This window comes from Camelus dromedarius, chromosome 3 (genome assembly GCF_036321535.1).
Source record: "Camelus dromedarius isolate mCamDro1 chromosome 3, mCamDro1.pat, whole genome shotgun sequence".
Lineage (NCBI taxonomy): Eukaryota > Metazoa > Chordata > Mammalia > Artiodactyla > Camelidae > Camelus > Camelus dromedarius.
In genome coordinates this window covers 47,361,825-47,381,388 of record NC_087438.1, presented here as the reverse complement: position 1 = coordinate 47,381,388, position 19,564 = coordinate 47,361,825, and the positions used below count along the sequence as shown (strand labels likewise).

Genomic DNA, 19,564 nt, shown 5'->3' with positions numbered 1-19,564 from the left:
TCCTAAGGTTGCATGGTATTATGGAAAAATCCTAGGAACGATGCTACTGTTACTGTAGCAAAAATTCCACCTGTCTTTCATTTTTTGAGCCTATCTTAACACAGGATTCTAAAACACAGTCAGTAGTGGTTAGTTGTATCCACAATTTTTTTTTCAACATGAGAAAAACTATTGTATTTGTTTTTCATAGATACTCCCATTAATTCAGTGGCTCTTTACTATCATGTGGCTTCTGTCAGCTGCCATGTTCAGGTTTTTCTGAAAGGGCTGATGGCTCCTCTGGGTTGGGGACGGGAATAGTAGCTTTCAGCCTTAAGCTTTTTGGGGGTTACCGATGATGGAAAAGTGATGGAGAAGAGGGTTCTTGGCTGCTTGAGAGGGGCGGAGGCAAAGGTTGCAGGTTATGCAGTGGCTTGCTCAGGGGCAGATGCGTTACCTTCTTACTCTTTTCCTTACTTCTTAGGCTTAGATGGGTGGCATGTCCTGCATAGATACTCTTTCCTTCCTGATTCTGCCCTTCGCACAGATCTGAGCCGTGGGCATGCTTGGCGCTTCTCTTCGAGTAGTTTGGTTTATCTTCAGCAGGTGTCTGTACACCTTAGTTGTTGGCTTCAGTCACAGGCTGCCAGGCACTGAACGGACAGAGCACCCAAAGCATAAACCCTATTGTGCTGTAACCCTGCCTGGCCAAGCTTGTAAAAACCCATCCAAGGACCCAAGAGCACTAACTGGTAAATTATCTCCCCTTTAGGTCCTCCCGACTCCTTCTCCCTGCCTGGACCTTTTTCTATAATAAGTAAGATCAGAAACCCTGCTCCCAGTCATCGCACTGACTGGCACACCCTGTGCGGGTTGGCCTTGAACCTTTGGGATTGTGAAAAGCCTCTCTGTTCTCCCCTCTGCTTCGCCTTCCAGCTCCTCCTTTGAGTCTGTGTCTAGAGAAATGAGGAGTGAGGGACTCTTCCCTCTCTTACTGAGATAGTCCTTCCTCCTCTGCTCCATCCTAGTTGGCTAACAGCAGTCGGGTATTTGCTGCACATGTGTGCCCAGCACTGTGCAAGCCACATCCCATGCAGAGAGTAGTCCTGAGAGCTCCCGTTTAACGCTGTGGCCCTCAGCACATGGCTGCTATTGGCTGCTTTGTGCAGGTTGTCTGAATGTGCCGTTGCACTAAGCAGGTTGTATGTTTTATCTCTTCCAGCCTCATTTCAATCCAAGATTTTACCACATCAAGTAGGTACAACTTTTACTCACATTTTACAAATCAGGGTCCTGAGGTTTTGGAGTCAGTTTCCTGGGGTTATAACATAGGAATGAGGTCTGCCTGTGGCCAAATCGCATATCTTAACTACTTCTCTACTAGCAGAGGCAGCTCTGCCACGAACCTTGGCCTTAGGAAGGACACTGAAGGCAGGTAGTAAACAGTACCAGACAGAATGCCCTCAAGTGCTGTATCAAGTAGGCAGTGACAATTATATTATTTGTGTGCATATTTCTATTCTACTTGATGCCAAAAAGGATTAAAAGTCGGCAAAATACTTAATCTAATTCTCCTTTGATTTTCATAGTAACCCAGTGATAAAGGCATTATTACCTCTATTTTACCAACGACAAAACTGATTCTTAGGTTGATTTAATCAGTAAGTGAGACAGGGCTGGGTTCCAGCCAAACGCAGAGCCTCAGTCTCCTTGTCAGGGATTTTCCTGGTGGCAGTGCTGACTAGTTTCCACAGTAAAAGTGACATCCGAGCCTCCCTCATGTCTGAGATAGCAGAAACTTTGTTGTTTCTGTCCCTACCCTCTGCCCCTGGAGAAGCCCACATCACTATGGTTTGGCTCAGTTTTCTATCAGACAGGCCCTTGAATACAGAGTTAAAAAGCATATGTACCTTAAAGTACTCAACACAGGTAATAAAAGTATAAAATCATGCATGAGAAGGATAGACACCAACTTTCCTCCTCTGGAAAGTAGGAGGAGGAAGGTATAACTTTATATCTACAGCATTTTATTTTTTTAAATTTACCCAAAGAATACAAAAAAAAAAGACAGGTTATTTATTGGGAAGAGGAGAGAAAAGTTGAATTCACTTTTCTCTTGAGAGCTGATTTTTAAAAATTTAGTACCAGGGTGGTATAAAATAATCGATGTTGTGTAAATGAGGAATTGCATTATGCTGCTTGTGAATTACCCTTCTGTTTGTTTTAGAAGCTCACAGAATACTTGGTTTTTGATCATCCCAATCTAACTCATTGAAGGCAAAAGTGTGTTTGCTAATCTTTGTCACTTAGTGCCCAGCAGAATACCCCAATTCACAGTTGGCTGATGAATGATCACATGCAGAAGAGAGCAGCTTCGCCCTCGCCAAATGCTCTATTCTGTTGGAATAAGTGATCCCACATAGGTACAGTAGTGGAACTGTTCTCTCTAGTTTAATGTTCAACTTTTCCTTCATGTTATTCTGTTTAATTTTTTTTTTTCTTTAACTGGCTCCCTTGCTTTTTTGCCTAAAGTTAGTGAAGGAAAAATTGTACCTGTTCACGGAAGGCTGCGTGCCTTGTAGCAGCCATGTACATGGGGATAGCCTGCAGCTACTGCAGGTGAAATTCCACTTAATGTGCACTCATGAAAGACTGGCTCCCACCCCTTCCAGCTCACTGTAATTGTTCAGCATATAAGCTAATGATGTTTAGGAAGCTAGAGAAGCAAAGGTATTTTCATAGCTTGTTTCTGTCTCTCCCACAAAGCACAGCCACGATCTGACACATGATCAATGGGCCCAACCCTTTTTAGGATGCAGGAGACGCTTCCCTGCATCTGTGGCTCACAATAGCTAACAATAGAGACTTCTGCAATGATATTTTGCCTCCCTGGTGTTCAAACATCTTCAGTTAAGCCTGTCTGGAGTCCTTTTAACTATTATCCATCAAAGCTGTTTTTTGTTTGTTTGTTTTTTAATAAAAGGGGAAAGGAGGGTGGAACCAGAGAGCAAAGACTGTATCTTTGCCAAGATGCTCTCTCTCTCCTCTCCTTATGACTCATCCTTAGAAAAGCAGAGGGACTTTGGAAATCTGCCTGCAGTCACATTGAGACAGCTCTCCTGGCACTTTCAGACATTTAAAAAATCTTTCTTGGGCAATAAAAGATGGTTTTCAAATTGTTCATTCCCCCTTTCTGGGCCAGCCTAAGGTTTTGTTTGGCTATAGCATTGTAGTTGTATAGAAGGTTTGCCAGGCAAGACAGATGAACTCAGACCTTTGTATTTGGCTTATTGCTAAAGAACCAAGTATTCCCTGAAAAATTCATAATCATTCTTTCTTAAGATTGTTATCATGTTTAAAGGTATTCTCTCTAACCCTTAGCCTTCCTACAGTGTGACATTTGCATTTGGTCATTCTTAAGAATTTTCTTAGTATATGATGTTTGAACAATTTCAGATACTCAGTTTTTTAAAAATCTGGTTTTAGTACAGGGATGCTAGCTTGAGCTAAATAGAGTAGCTGCTTATTAAATGTGGTCATTCTGACTTTTACCATTTGGCAGCACAAGAAAGAAAAGTCACCTTAATTCTCCTATGTTCATATATAAATAAAGGTGTTTTGGTAATGGATATATTAAAGCTCCCAGAAAACCAGTTGGACTAACAGATCTAAACCTCAATTTTCAAATTTCTTTCCTTTTTAGCTGCAAAAAGTGAGTATGTCCTTTTATGGTTCCAGAAATTGGCAAGTAATTCCTTAATATCCCTGTGACCATTCCCATATCACTCCCTCTTTTTTAAAGGGTTCAACCTCCGAGAATTGCCACTCAACAGGGGCTTGATATCAAAAATAACTGTTATAGTAGTGAACTGTTTGTATGTTTATGACTGCTTTGCAGTAATTTATTTAAGGAGTAAAAGAAAGTAGCAATGTACAAAACAGTTTGTGTTTTATAGGAAAGTTACTTTGGATGGCTGACTCGATACAAATTGAATACAATGAAGCATTTATTTGAGTAGAAAGTCCTTTAATAAATGAGGGATCAATTGCTAAAATGTTTATTTCCTACAAAACTTGATCTCTAATTAAAATCTATTTTTAAGGACCTTGAGTTTAATTTAGTGATTGTATCATTTCATCTTGAAATTTTAGATGCCAGTTTGTGAGGTCTGCTATCCCCATAATGATCTATGTAGACTGCCCAAACTGGGTAAAATGATATTTAACCAACGTGGAATGAGACTGTTGGAATTGAGTGGAATCAGCTGTGGGCTGAATGGTAGCTTTTATCTTTAAGCCTTTGTTCACTTATTTGTATCACTACCATTTTTTTTTTCTGGCTTAATAGAGACGTGTAAATGTATGATGTTTTAATGAGTGAATTAGGCTTATTATTCTTTAGAGTCATTAAACATGAGAGCTAGAAGGAATTTCAGGGTTCTGGTCTTGTTGAGTTCTGGTATATTTTGTTTGGCCCATACAGTATGTTTTCAAAAACAGTATAACTAGGAAGCTATTTTGCTTGATAATAATATAAATGGCATTGTACCTAGTGTCTTACACAGTTCTTCATGCACTTATATTAACTAGCCCCTGTAGACATTTGAGTTCATGATAGAGATAATCCTGCCTCTTCGTTTTACAGTTACGGGAACTGAAACCCCAAGGATCGAGTGACTTTCCAAAGTCAGACAGCTAAGTTCATGGCAATTCCAGAACTATTTCACAGTCTAAGTATTTTTCTCTGGATTCTGCTTCTAAATTTAGAAGAGATGTTAATTTATTTGTTTCGTAGGTCAGAGAGAGACCTTTGTCAGACTGCAGAGGTACTTCTTAAAGATGTCTTACAAATAAAAGGATTGAAAGGCATTGGTGAAATAGTAAGAGTAAACAGCCTGCTTTAGTTCCAGTAGTTAACTGTGCTTTTCTTGGGTAAATCATTTCATCTCATTGGACACCAAGATTCCTCATCTGTAAAGTAAAGGAATTAGACCTGACAATTTTACATTACCTAGTACAGGGCTTCGTAAATAGTGACTTCTCAATAAATAGCTCAGTGAATAATGGATATTGAAGGTCCCTACCAGCGTTAAAACAATCTCTCTAATTCTGTATAAACTTTTCTTCTTTCCCTGTCCCCAGTTTATTTGGCCTAGATGGCTTTCAAAGTCTCTTCTAATCTTGAGAGGAGTCTAAGTTTTTGATTTACAACTTGTTAGAGGAGGTCTTTGAACCCATGTACTCTATCTTCTGTCCTCCTGTTTTTGGTTTCATGCTCCCATCAGCTTGTCTGTTCCCTGAACTTACTGTATTGCAGACTCCGTGTATCCTTTTATGTGTGAAGGGCAGGAGACAGCAGAGGGAAGAAGTAAGGAGGAATAGGTGGCTTTCCAGAATGACCACATATGGTTCCACATTCCCTGCCATCTCTGATCACCTCCTGCCTTGCACACAAAAGGTAGTGTTTCCTTCTGGCTTCATCTGTTAATAGGCAGGATAATACTTCAAAACTAGATGTGGATTATCGTTTCAAATATAAATAATACTCATGAATTTCAACATACATTATTGGTATTTACACAGTCTTAACTGGCCTAGTCATTATTGCCAAATCATCAAACATCTACTGTTGTAGGACACAAAAAGATAGAGAACTTGTCTCCTGCCTTTTAAGAGCTTAACGTCTTAATAGGAAAATCATTGGAGTTAGAAATAGAAACTAGCTATGAATTTGGGTTGTGTAACTAGAAGTAAATCCAAACTTACCTTTTGCTATAAACAGAGAATCCTTAGGAGATTCAATTTTTCCATGTGTTAGAGAATCAAAATGTTTAAAACACTGAGATGCTTTTCTTCTTTACTAAAAAAAAAAAACAAACTAAAGAAATCCAGATTACTGCTGAGCTTCTTTTCCATCAGAAATACCCCTAAAGAGATCCATAATCTCACACACAAAAACACACAGAAATCTGCTCAACACTGGCTTAACTCTTCCTGCTTTTATGTGGGTGTGCTTTGCCCCCTGGGCCAACATCTCTGCCTGCTCATTTCTTTTGTAGCCGACTTAATGCTGACAACTTCACTAAGCCTAGAATACTCCAAAAATTCTGATTTCTATTTCTTTGTTTTCCTCCTTTTTCTTTCTCACTTTCCTCTGTCTCAGAACTACTCAGATATACAGCCTACCCATGATTAATTAATACATGTAATTTTTCCTGTCTTAGTCATCGTATTCATGATATTGCAGAAGTCATGTCTTAAGTTCTTAGCCAAAACTTTAGACGACATCAGGAAATGTTAACGTCTTTTTAAAACTGGCTCATTTATTGCTCATAGATTTCCTACTGAAAGCCAAAAATATTTCCCTTATCTCTGCCCAGACTTAGCCAGTTCCCACAACTTTATGTGCTTTTATAAATAGGAATGGTTCCAAGACCCAGTTTTTCTCAGCTTCCTGCTGTTCCCTCTTCCTTTAGCCTCACCTTGCCCTCCACTGTCTCTCAGCATAAAGCTAACCTGTGTGTCCAGCTTTCAAGTGGATAGAGAAGCCCCACCAGGCACTTTTGAGTGCAATTTCACTGACAGGTCAGTTGTTGGCCACAGAGAGGGACATTTTATACTTTTAGAACCATCACAAGGAGGGCACCTCAGCAATCACACTGTAAATACTTCTGTCTTCTCCACTTCTTTCCACAACTAATCCTCCCCTGTTATCCACATGCATCACTTTTTGGAGGCTGATAAAAATCGTGTTCCAGGCTTCAGATAAAGAACAACTGGCTTCAGCTGACTAGCTCCTGACCTTTATATACCATGAGTGAAAGAGCTACAGAGCATAGAGTCAGTCTATAGGTATTTATCTTTCTGCATCTGAAAGGGAGAGATGTTATCTTTAAGATTATTTGGAATTCGAGGAAACTGGGTAGACCAGCAGGAACAGAGTACAGATCATCTGGCACAGGGTAGCTACTTGGTAAATGTTTACTTGGTGATTGAAAAATATGTCTCCTGGATTGAGAGACGTTGATCTGGCTAAACATCAGCCAGGTCAGAGAGAAGAGAAAGGTAATAATTCAGGAATAGATGTCCTCCTTGTCATTGCTTTTCTTCTGCTCCATGAGTGGACATGGAAAATAGAGTATTTCCCCTAGAGTAGTTTCTCATATTTATACCATGTGTTTCCAGGTGAAATGCTAGGCGATATCATTTTTAAGCCCTGAGTCTGACAAATGTAGACTTTGACATCTAACAAGTGCCTCTGTTACCCATCTTCACTTGAAAAATGTGTTATTATGCTGCATTTATTTAGCACTTCCCATTTGCAAAATTCTGTGCCTGTGTTATTCTCTACTAGAAATCCACTTACTTATCGCCCTTTTTAGAATGGCAAACAGCGATACCAAATGTCTAATGACTGTATATAGGACTCAAGAGAAAACTGCTTGTAAACTAGGTTTTAATTTTTTCAAATTCTCTTTTGGAAATTAGCAGAATATAAATTACAAACTAACATAAATGATAGTTTTATTACCTTATTTGCTTTTCCTATTATAAAATTAATTACTGGGGTTAGAAAGAGTCCTGAGGAGGTTATCTATATAAAATTTGCTTAAACTGACCAGCAAACCCTGGAGAGGCTGACTCCAAAGGAGGCATTATGGAAATTTTCAGGGTGATAGAACTGTTCTTATATCTTGATTGTGGTGGTTACACAACTGGGTGCATTTGTCAAAACTCATGAACCTATACACTGAAAATTGAATTTTACTGTTTATACATTATATTTCTGTAAACTTGTTTTTTTAAGCATTAGAAGTTAAAAAAAAAAAAAAGACATTTTTGTCTGCCTCAGAGGTAGATAACAAATTCACTGGAAATGTACAAGCCCAAACCAGTTGAGCCTTTTGCAAGGGGAATGTTTTGGACGGGATTCTTGCTGTAGTGCTTTACTTAGTGCACACTTGGGACATGTTGGTTAAAAGTTAAAATTACCTGAAGTTCCCCTTCAGGAAAAGTAAGAATAAAAGGAAGAATCTGGGCACTCGAGCTGGAAGGTGGTTTTAGTCTACAATTTTGATGCTTTTATTATCAGTTCTTCTATTAGGCTCCTATATTAGCCCCCTTTTTAAAACACTTGACAAAGATATAATAGGCATTAGAAAATTATCTCATAAAAATTTGGTATTATTTGTGGTAGTTGAAGGCAACTAGTAATTGATGAGAGCAGAATTTCCAGCAAGATGCAAAAGAAAATAATTATCCCTTTAGAATAAGAAAGTGATGGCGGTGATTAAATCAGATTCTGGTTTAAACAGCCACACGACACCCTCTTCTCTTTGGTTCTAGTTCAGGGAGGTGCTCAGACCTTCAGTAATTACACGCTTTGCGTCGTTGATAAGATTCCCAGTCCCCACGGCAGCAGGCTTTGGAGCCGGCTGTATCTTCTTGGCCTGCTTCCTGTCTTCCCTTTACCCCGGCCCCCTCCCCATCTCCATGCCTACCAGCTCAGAGGCTGAGGTTTCCATCTGGAGAGCCTGTTGCCACAGGCTACAGAATCCACTCGGGAGGAGGGAAAGCTGCGTGTGTATGTTTGAGGATGGTGGCTCTCATAATCAGATAAATGTTGTGGAAAGCTTGCTCATTCATATGGAAGAATGAGCGCTGAGCTCCAGGCCCTAGCATCTGCGCATTAGCCCTGCTCAGCCAGGAGCGCTTTCATTTGTGATACTGACAGGCTGAGGAGCATTGCCGCTGTTGCCTTCAGCAGTAACCTTTAGTTGAACCCATGGGAGAAAGGCTGTATCGCACTTTTTTTTTTTTAATGTAATGATGAAATTGGTCCCAAATAGGAAATCCCATGTGACTTCTACACACAGTAAAGTATTTTCTATATAATCACAGAAAGTCTCTGGTGCTTTTCTTTTCACTCTTGACTTCCTTTATGTAACTCCTCTTCCATTCTGAGATATCTCAAAGGTATCAAAGATTTTGGCCCCACGTCATACATCCTGTGCTTCCGCTTTCCTTCCTTCCTGGTGACATCAGTCTTAAAGGAGTGATAGTGCTGGCAAATGCCCTGAAGAGTCCTGACTATAGCCTGGTTTTCAAGGAAAGGAAACTTCTCAGTTCTCAGGAAGCTGTTTGATTGGCCTGGGCGAGTTCTGCCTTCACCTGGAAACTACACTTTGCAAAACTGCACTTTGCACTGTGGCCAGAGATCTCTTCAACCATGGGATACCAGCTTTGGGAACCAGTAGAGTGGAAGTCTGAAAGCACACTTCTTCATTCTCTCCTTTTCCTTCTTGTGCCCTTCTTCCTTCCAAGAAAATACTCATGTCCTTAGAATTGTCGTAAGTTTGCTTCTTTTTTATAAGTGGAAAACTCGGAATGTATCTCCCCTTGTTGGGGTTATTGGGGTTGCACTTGTTTATCTTTTCCACACTCACACGGTTTGCCTAGCTTTGCAGCCTGCTGGCCTAGACAATAATAAAGCTTCTGTCGAGGTGAGCAAACAGCTGATGGCATGGGGCACAGAGGGGACTCCTACAGTGGCTGCCTGTAATCTGCCAGGCTGGAGGTCAGAGCAGGCAAGAACAAAAGCCAGTCTGTCTGTAGGCAGATTGGAAAGTCAGTGTGTTGTGTTCTTGTCTCCTTGCCTTTCTCTTGGCCGAAAGGGAGAATGCTGGTCCAGCAGTTCACAGAATCATTCTAGGCAAGTACCAATGCCAGAGACTTACCTGCCTGTCATATAACCACTGGCGGTTCTGAAAAGGCTCAAGTTTTTCGATCCAAACTGCTTAAAAAGTGATTGGCAGAAAATTCTTAAACTCACCATCCGAAGTTGGACCCTACTATCTCAATGTTTTGAGTTGTTTATATTCTAGTTACTCACATAAGTTGTGTGCTTTTTTTTTTTTTTTTTTTTTTAAAAAAGCTGATGAGGGCTTAAAAAGGAGTTTATTTGTTGCCTGGCTAGGAAATACAGGAATCGTACTTTGAGCAGCTTATTTCATTATATATGTGTAAGTGTTTGCTTCTTATTCCTAAGTTTATTTAATGTTGTCACTTTGTTGAAAATGTCCTAGCCATGGTCGTGTATCATGGTCATTAGGTCTTACAGAGCAGAGATCACACCAAGTAACCCTGTTCAGGATGGGAGAGGGAGTGTGTCTGTTGACAAACCTTTCAAAGGGCTACTGTGCAGAGATGATTATTAGTTGTGTGAAGTCTTGGGTAACTTTCCCTTAAGGCTTCTAAGAAATAAAGTGTGATAAGGAAAGAAGACTTTTCTGTTCTTCCATCAGTTAAAGTTAGCCTCAAAAGGCTAGCAAATAGCTTTAAACAAATTTTCATTTGAGCTTCAAAGGTCTGGAGGTAGATCCTATCAACCTTTTTATTCTTTTCCAAGCCTAAAATGGTCTGCTGATCATGAATAAGAGAAGGGTGTTTGGTGGGATATGATCATGGTGCTCTTACTCTGAAGTCCATCAAAAAAAGTAATAACTTCAGTGGTCATTGGAGACATCCTAAAGCAGAAGGTTAGATTTAAATGAGATTTAAATTATTTAAATCTTGGGTAAAGGAGGTAATTGACTTTTTTGTTCAGTTTTGTTTGTTTGTTTGTTTGTTCATTTTTAAAGGAAAAATGGGCTAAGCCTACTATCAGAAACACATCTAGCATCTAGCAGCTTGCCCTTTGCATCTTTAGCATTTATCATGCCCCACCTTGTATTATTGTTAAACTTGTTTGTATACCTTGTTTTTATAATGAGATTGTAAGTACTTCAAACAGGGAAGTTAAACCATTCTTCATATATACCATAGCAGTTAATAGCATGATCGGATCAGTACATTATGGCATTTAATACATGTATTGATTGAAGTTTTTTTTTTAACCAAAAACCTACCATGGGCCACGAATTGTGTCAGTGTTGAGCAGGTCAGTCACTGCTGCTGCTTACTACTAGGGAGCTTACAGGCCAGCAAGTAAGCATCATTTAGGCAATTTACCTGGTATTTCACTTGACTTTTTGTTTTAATGAAACTAGCTTTAAATCTCAGATTTTTCAGAGTAACGAGGAGAAAAGCTCAGGTAGCTCAACTATTGATTTTAAAATGTGACAGAAAGCATGAAATACTAAAAGATATATTTTATTTCATTTCTATGCAGAGAATCTCATTAGACCTAGTATCTAGGACACCTATATGATGCCTTTCTCTTGCCAGATCACTCTCATCCTGAACATAATTTGACATATTTTTATCTTTCTGTTTTTAAAGGGGTTAATTCTGTGGAGAAAGAGTAAAAGAGACATTTTCCACCAAATCTAAAGTATTTGAAAGTCTGGACAGGGCTAGGTGATTCTAGATCCATAAAACATCTTCAGATTTTATTTTAGCCAAGTCTCTCACCAGATCACTAATAAATAGCCTAAATTAAATACTACATCTCGCTTGCTTTCTTTTTCTCAACTTTTACTTCGGCAGAAAACCTGTTCAGCAGGAACCTTCCTAATAGCAGATGGCAGGAAACAGCAGGTGGCAGATTGAATAACCAGCCTCTGAAAAACACGAGTATTAGCCTGTAGCCCCAACTCTCAAATGTGGCACAATATCCTTTCACTTTAAGTTTTTTGTCTTCTTGCCTTTGTGTTTTTGAGAAAACTGATTTCTGTGGGGCCCAGAGATTAACCTGCTTCCTGAATAGTCAAAGGAAACATGGGGTCTTTAGCTGACATGGCATGCTGTTTGAAAATCTCTTCTGGTCAAAACAGATAAACAAATAGAGGACTGCAGAACCCTTTACAGTCTCCTCACTTCCCGCCTCCCCTCTCACTCAGCCTTGCAGCACAGACCCCGAGGTGCAAGGAGAGTCTGCTCCAACCCTGGTGTCATCAGTGAGTGCCAACTCAAGGCAGGAGCAGCTTTGAATTCCTTTCCAAGTTCCGTTCCTTTGGAGGGAATGCTGGTACACCTCAGCTGGGACCACTTAAGTCTTTTAAACCCATGTGAGAAGCAGTAGGAAGCAAGAGGAGATAGACTGAAGGGCTTCAATGAAGCTGTGAGAAAGCCAGCGTGGTCATGGATCCTTGAGGACCCGAATGCTAAAATTTTGTTCTTTTTTTTTTTTTTTCATGTTTTCTTTCAATTCAGTGAAAAATGTCCCAGTCTCTCTTAAGTGCCACAAAAAATATCAATATAACTCAAAGCTGATTTTCCTCTAGAATTGCTGTGTTGTTCTGTTTTTCATTTTTGCTTTCTCTTTTGTTTTAAACTCCTGAACTCAGTTTCAGCTCCACATCTCTTTTCTAATGAAAAGTGTATTCATGTAATACCGTAGTAACTAGAGCATTTCCCCAAAATCATTTTTCATAAATCTCATATTAAAACAAGATATTGAATTAGGGGGTATTAAATAAGGAATGAAATTTTTATATTTTTGTCAATTGTTAATATTTTGTCTTCTCTTTGGCATTTCAGACTTTATAGTTAATGAGTTTTATCCTCAAGTTTTTAATCAACTGTTGACCTTTATGACTTTCATGATCACATTGACTGCACATCTGTAAATGTATAAGAGAAGGACCTGCTGATGGAAGATGGGTTTTGGCATTGACATTTAAGAGTTAACACCAGTTTTCTCTCTTGTGCTTTATTTAGATTCCGACACAGCCCTAACTGCCAGTACCTGAGAGATTGGACTATACACACCTGGATTAGGCAGTGTCTAAAATACGGTGCACAAGACAAAGCCTTATATACTGTTGTAAATAAGGTGAGTGGTTTCCTGGCACTTGCAGCTTATTCTCCTGAGTTTAGGTGACATAGTGTTTATATCATTACAGTATAGCAGAGAATAGTACAAAAAATACCCTTAATTTTTTTGCCCTTAGATATCCTTTTTAGAATGGAGCTGGATATAAATGAATCAGTACATAAACAAAAATTCCTGTAGCTGCTGCTTTTCCAAGCATAATGACTTAAAAATGGACAGGTAAAACCCAAAAGTGATTCAATCACAAAACTCCACTGGTGGTCATTTCATTCTTTTTTTTTTTTTTTTTAACATTTTTTATTGATTTATAATCATTTTACAATGTTGTGTCAAATTCCAGTGTTCAGCACAATTTTTCAGTTATTCATGGACATATACACACTCATCGTCACATTTTTTTCTCTGTGAGTTATCATAACATTTTGTGTATATTTCCCTGTGCTATACAGTGTAGTCTATTCTACAATTTTGAAATCCCAGTCTATCCCTTCCCACCCTCCACCCCCCTGGTAACCACAAGTCTGTATTCTCTGTCTGTGAGTCTATTTCTGTCCTTTATTTACACTTTGTTTTTGTTTGTTTGTTTGTTTTTGTTTTTGTTTTTTAGATTCCACATATGAGCAATCTCATATGGTATTTTTCTTTCTCTTTCTGGCTTACTTCACTTAGAATGACATTCTCCAGGAGCATCCATGTTGCTGCAAATGGCATTATGTTGTCGATTTTTATGGCTGAGTAGTATTCCATTGTATAAATATACCACATCTTCTTCATCCAGTCACCTGTTGATGGACATTTAGGCTGTTTCCATGTTTTGGCTATTGTAAATAGTGCTGCTATGAACATTGGGGTGCAGGTGTCATCCTGAAGTAGATTTCCTTCTGGATACAAGCCCAGGAGTGGGATTCCTGGGTCATATGGTAAGTCTATTCCTAGTCTTTTGAGGAATCTCCACACTGTTTTCCATAGTGGCTGCACCAAACTGCATTCCCACCAGCAGTGTAGGAGGGTTCCCCTTTCTCCACAGCCTCTCCAGCATTTGTCATTTGTGGATTTTTGAATGACGGCCATTCTGACTGGGGTGAGGTGATACCTCATTGTAGTTTTGATTTGCATTTCTCGGATAATTAGTGATATTGAGCATTTTTTCATGTGCTTTTTGATCATTTGTATGTCTTCCTTGGAGAATTGCTTGTTTAGGTCTTCTGCCCATTTTTGGATTGGGTTGTTTATTTTTTTCTTATTGAGTCGTATGAGCTGCTTATATATTCTGGAGATCAAGCCTTTGTCGGTTTCACTTGCAAAATTTTTTCTCCCATTCCGTAGGTTTTCTTCTTGTTTTATTTCTGGTTTCCTTTGCTGTACAGAAGCTTGTAAGTTTCATTAGGTCCCATTTGTTTATTCTTGCTTTTATTTCTTCTAGGAGAAAATTTTTGAAATGTATGTCAGATAATGTTTTGCCTATGTTTTCCTCTAGGAGGTTTATTGTATCTTGTCTTATGTTTAAGTCTTTAATCCATTTTGAGTTGATTTTTGTATATGGTGTAAGGGAGTGTTCTAGCTTCATTGTTTTACATGCTGCTGTCCAGTTTTCCCAACACCATTTGCTGAAGAGACTGTCTTTATTCCAATGTATATTCTTGCCTCCTTTGTCGAAGATGAGTTGACCAAAAGTTTGTGGGTTCGTTTCTGGGCTCTCTATTCTGTTCCATTGGTCTATATGTCTGTTTTGGTACCAATACCATGCTGTCTTGATGACTGTAGCTCTATAGTATTGTCTGAAGTCTGGGAGAGTTATTCCTCCAGCCTCTTTCTTTCTCTTCAGTAATGCTTTGGCAATTCTAGGTCTTTGATGGTTCCATATGAATTTTATTATGATTTGTTCTAGTTCTGTGAAATATGTCCTGGGTAATTGGATAGGGATTGCATTAAATCTGTAGATTGCCTTGGGCAGTGTGACCATTTTAACAATATTGATTCTTCCAATCCAAGAGCATGGAATATCTTTCCATTTTTTAAAGTCTTCTTTAATTTCCTTCATCAATGGTTTATAGTTTTCTGTGTGTAGTTCTTTCACCTCCTTGGTTAGATTTATTCCCAGATATTTTATTACTTTGGGTGCTATTTTAAAGGGGATTGTTTCTTTACTTTCTTCTTCTGTTGATTTATCGTTAGTGTAAAGAAATGCAACTGATTTTTGAACGTTAATTTTGTAACCTGCTACCTTGCTGAATTCTTCAATCAGCTCTAGTAGCTTTTGTGTGGACCTTTTAGGGTTTTCTATATATAGTAACATGTCATCAGCATATAATGACACTTTTACCTCTTCTTTTCCAATGTGGATCCCTTTTATTTCTTTCTCTTGCCTGACTGCTGTGGCTAGGACTTCCAGGACTATGTTGAATAGGAGTGGTGATAGTGGGCATCCTTGTCTTGTCCCAGATTTTAGTGGGAAGCTTTTGAGTTTTTCCCCGTTGAGTACTATGCTGGCTGTAGGTTTGTCATATATAGCTTTTATTATGTTGAGATATGTTCCCTCTATACCCACTTTGGCGAGAGTTTTTATCATAAATGGGTGTTGAATTTTATCAAATGCTTTTTCTGCATCGATTGAGATGATCATGTGGTTTTTGTCCTCTCTCTTGTTGATGTGATGTATTACACTGATTGATTTGCGTATGTTGAACCAGCCTTGTGTCCCTGGGATGAACCCCACATGGTCATGATGTATAATCTTTTTTATGTGTTGTTGGATTCTATTTGCTAAAATTTTGGTGAGGATTTTGGCGTCTATGTTCATCAGTGATATTGGCCTATAATTCTCTTTTTTTGTAGTGTCTTTGCCTGGTTTTGGTATCAGGGTGATGGTGGCTTCATAGAATGAGTTTGGGAGTATTCCCTCCTTTTCAATCGTCTGGAAGAGTTTGAGAAGGACTGGTATGAGTTCTTCTTTGTATGTTTGGTAGAATTCCCCGGTGAAACCGTCCGGTCCTGGATTTTTATTTGTAGGGAGGTTTTTAATTGCTATTTCTATTTCCTTTCTAGTGATCGGATTGTTCAAGTGTTCAGATTCTTCTTGATTCAGTTTTGGTGGACAGTATGTTTCCAGAAACTTGTCCATCTCCTCTAGGTTATCCAGTTTGGTTCCATATAGTTTTTCATAATATTCTCGTATGATATTCTGTATTTCTATTTTGTTTGTTGTAATTTCTCCATTTTCCTTTCTTATTTTGCTAATTTGTGCTCTCTCTTTTTTCTTCTTTGTGAGTTTGGCCAGAGGTTTGTCGATTTCATTTACTTTTTCAAAAAACCAGCTTTTGGTTTGGTTGATTTTTTCTATGGTCTTGTTAATCTCTATTGTATTTAATTCCTCTCTGATCTTTATTATTTCCTTCCTTCTGCTGCTTTTTGGGGCTTTTTGTTCTTCTTTTTCTAATTCATTCAGGTGGTGGGTTAAATTGTTTATTTGAGATTGTTCTTCTTTTTTGAGGAAGGCCTGTATCGCTATAAACTTCCCTCTTAGCACTGCCTTTGCTGTGTCCCATAGGTTTTGAGTGGTTGTGCTTTCATTCTCATTTGTCTCAAGGTATTTTTTAATTTCAGCTTTGATTTCCTCATTGATCCATTGTTTTTTCAATAACATATTGTTTAATCTCCATGCTTTCCTTTTTTTCTCCTTTGTTTCTCTGTTGTGGATTTCCAGTTTCATGGCATTGTGGTCAGTAAAGATGCTTGAGATAATTTCTGTCTTCTTAAAATTGTTGAGGTTTCTTTTGTGCCCAAGTACATGATCGATCCTGGAAAATGTTCCATGTGCACTTGAAAAGAATGTATATCCTATTTTTGGGGGGTGTAATGCTCTGAAAATATCCACCAAATCTAGTTTTTCTATTGTAGTATTTAATTTCTCTGTTGCCTTGTTTATTTTCTGTCTGGAAGATCTGTCTAGTGATGTTAATGCAGTGTTAAAATCTCCAACTATGATTGTATTCCCATCAATATCCCCCTTTATCTCTGTTAGTAATTCTTGTATGTACTTGTATAGGTGCTCCTATATTGGGTGCATATATATTAACGAGTGTAATATCCTCATCTTGTATCACTCCTTTAATCATTATAAAATGTCCTTCTTTATCTTTCTTTATGGCCTTTGTTTTAAAGTCTATTTTGTCTGAAATCAGTACTGCAACACCTGCTTTTTTGGCTTTTCCATTTGCATGGAATATCCTTTTCCATCCTTTCACTCTCAATCTATATGTGTCCTTCTCCCTAAAGTGGGTCTCTTGTATGTAGCATATTGAAGGTTCTTGCTTTATTATCCAGTCTGCCACTCTGTGTCTTTTGACTGGAGCATTTAGTCCATTAACATTTACAGTAATTAATGATAGATGTGTGTTTATTGCCATTTTGAACTTATCTTTGCAGTTGAATTGGTATATCCTCTTTGTTCCTTTCTTCTTCCTTTTGTGGTTTGGTAATTTTCCTTTGTATTATCATGGATTTTATTTAATTTTTGTGACTCCTTTGTAAATTTTTGGCTTGTGGTTACCCTTTTTTGTAAATCTATCAACCCATTACTATAACTGTTTTTATTAAACTGATAGTAACATGATCTCAAACCCATCCTACTGTTAAAAAAAATTTAAAAAAGAAAGAAAAAAATATTCTATATTTCCCTGCCTCCCTCTCCCACTCTCAGTGATTTGTATGTCTTCTTATAAAAGAATTTCATGTTTACTTTATTTGTAATTCATGAGTTATCACCTTTCCAGTTGTGTGTTTCTCATTTCTGTAGCATCCTGCTGCTTTTCTATTTAGAATAGCCCTTTCAATATTTCTTTCAGCATGGGTTTAGTGTTGCTAAACTCCTGCAGCTTTTTTTTTGTCTGTGAAACTCTTTATTTCTCCTTGTATCCTCAAGGATAGCCTTGCTGGATAAAGGATCCTAGGCTGCATCTTTTTTTTCATTCAGGGCTTTGAATATATCTTGCCACTCCCTTCTGGCCTGTAGTGTTTGTGTAGAGAAATCAGCTGAGAGCCTTATGGGGGTTCCCTTGTAACTTACTCTTTGCTTTTCTCTTGCTGCCTTTAGAATCATTTCTTTATCCTTGACTCTGGCCATCTTGATTATGATATGTCTTGGTGTGGGTCTATTTGGGTTCTTCCTGTTTGGGACCCTCTGAGCTTCCTGTACTTGGATATCTGATTCCTTCTTTAAGTTTGGGAAGTTTTCAGTCATGATTTCTTCAAAAACCTTTTCAATCCCCTTTGATCTTTCTTCTCCTTCTGGGACCCCTATTATGCGAAGATTGGGACACTTTATATGATCCCATAGGTCCCTTATGCTATTTTCATTATTTTTTATTTGCTTCTCTTGTAGTTCTTCTGAATGGGTGCTTTCTATTGCCCTGTCTTCTAGATCACTAATTCGTTCCTCTGCATTATCTAGTCGGCTTTGCACAGCTATTAGATCATTCCTCATCTCTGTCAATGAGTTTACCCATTCTACTTGGCTCTTCTTTATAGCTTCAATTTCATTTTTGACATATTTTATATCTCTAAACACTATCTCTTTTAATTCCTTCAGCAATTCGATCACTCCTTTTTTGAAATCTTGATCTAGTAGGCTATCGATGTCTATTTCGTTGATCTTTCTTTCAGGGGATTTCTCTTGTTCTTTTAATTGGGAAAGGTTTTTCTGCTTCTTCATCTTGCTCATACCTCTTTGGCACTGTGGTTTATGGAGTATCAGTTGTTTATTTTGGTCCTTAAGGATTTTATCAATCTGATGCCTATTTAGGAATAGAACTTAGGAAAAAAAGAAAAAAAAATAAGAGAGAGAGAAAGAATTTTAAAAGAAGGGAGAAAGAGGGTTTGAAAACAGTGTATAATGAATAATAGAAGAGTGAGTTGAAGCAGAGTATTAATCGGGTTGAGACGTCCTTTTAAAACCTTTACAAAAAAAGGGGGGGGGGATGAATAGATGTATTTGAAACCTGTGTCTAATCAATAGCAGGACATCAAAACCCAAGAGAAATAGAAATGAATTAAGAAGTAGAGATTAAGAGAGTAATAGAAAATAGAACAGGTAAAAACAGATTAAAAAAAAGGGGGGTGGGGTGGTTTGTCGGTGTTCTCCTGGAGTCTGTGTGCTTTTAATGTGAAGTCTTTCTGTCTTCGTCCTGTTTTGGAAGCTCAGCTTGCTGTTTTCAGAGGCCCTCCGTCGGCGCCCTCTTCTGTGCTGCTCCCAGCACCTGTGGGCAAGCAGATCGCGCCTCCTCCTAACACTGGGTCAGGTGCAGCTCTCTGCTGTGGGCGGGCGGGTCGCTGCCCCTCCGGATGCCGCAGTCAGATGTTGCAGACTGGCCGGGTAGGAGGGCGGGTCGTGCCCCCTCCCAGCACCTCGGTCAGGGGCTGTGTTCCTGCCCGAAAGGTGGGGGGCCGCTCTCGCTCTACCTGCGCCGCCGGTAGCTCCGCTGCTCTGTGCGGCTGCGCGCTCCGCCCCGGTCGGCGCTCAGCCCGGGTGGGCTCGGGGAAGACCGAGGGACAGCCCTGTCCCTGCTCCGAGCCAAAACCCAGCTCCTTGTTTGTCTTTGTGGAGCAAGTTCTCTGAGGGACCAGGATGGAAGGATCCTATCTGCCCCGGGCTGCAGGCCAGTCTCAGTCTGGCCTTTGAGGCTGCTAAGCCCTTCCGTGCGGATGCAGGTTTCGCCCCCACCCCTGCCTGAGTGCTAAGCGAGGAGGATATGGAGGCTGTGCCTGAGCCCCGCCTCTCTTCCCCCGAAAACTTTCTGCGGATTTTCAGAGATG

The 19,564-nt window shown here is 39.1% G+C and overlaps 1 protein-coding gene across 1 annotated transcript in view; it reads left to right on the top strand.

The window, feature by feature from the left end:
- MRPS27 (mitochondrial ribosomal protein S27) overlaps nt 1-19,564 on the top strand; it is an 88,065-nt gene that overhangs the window by 49,828 nt on the left and 18,673 nt on the right. Inside the window, exon 5 of the mRNA XM_031446610.2 lies at nt 12,640-12,754. Within this exon, the coding sequence (XP_031302470.1) occupies nt 12,640-12,754 (115 nt within the window). The remainder of the gene's footprint in view (nt 1-12,639; nt 12,755-19,564) is intronic.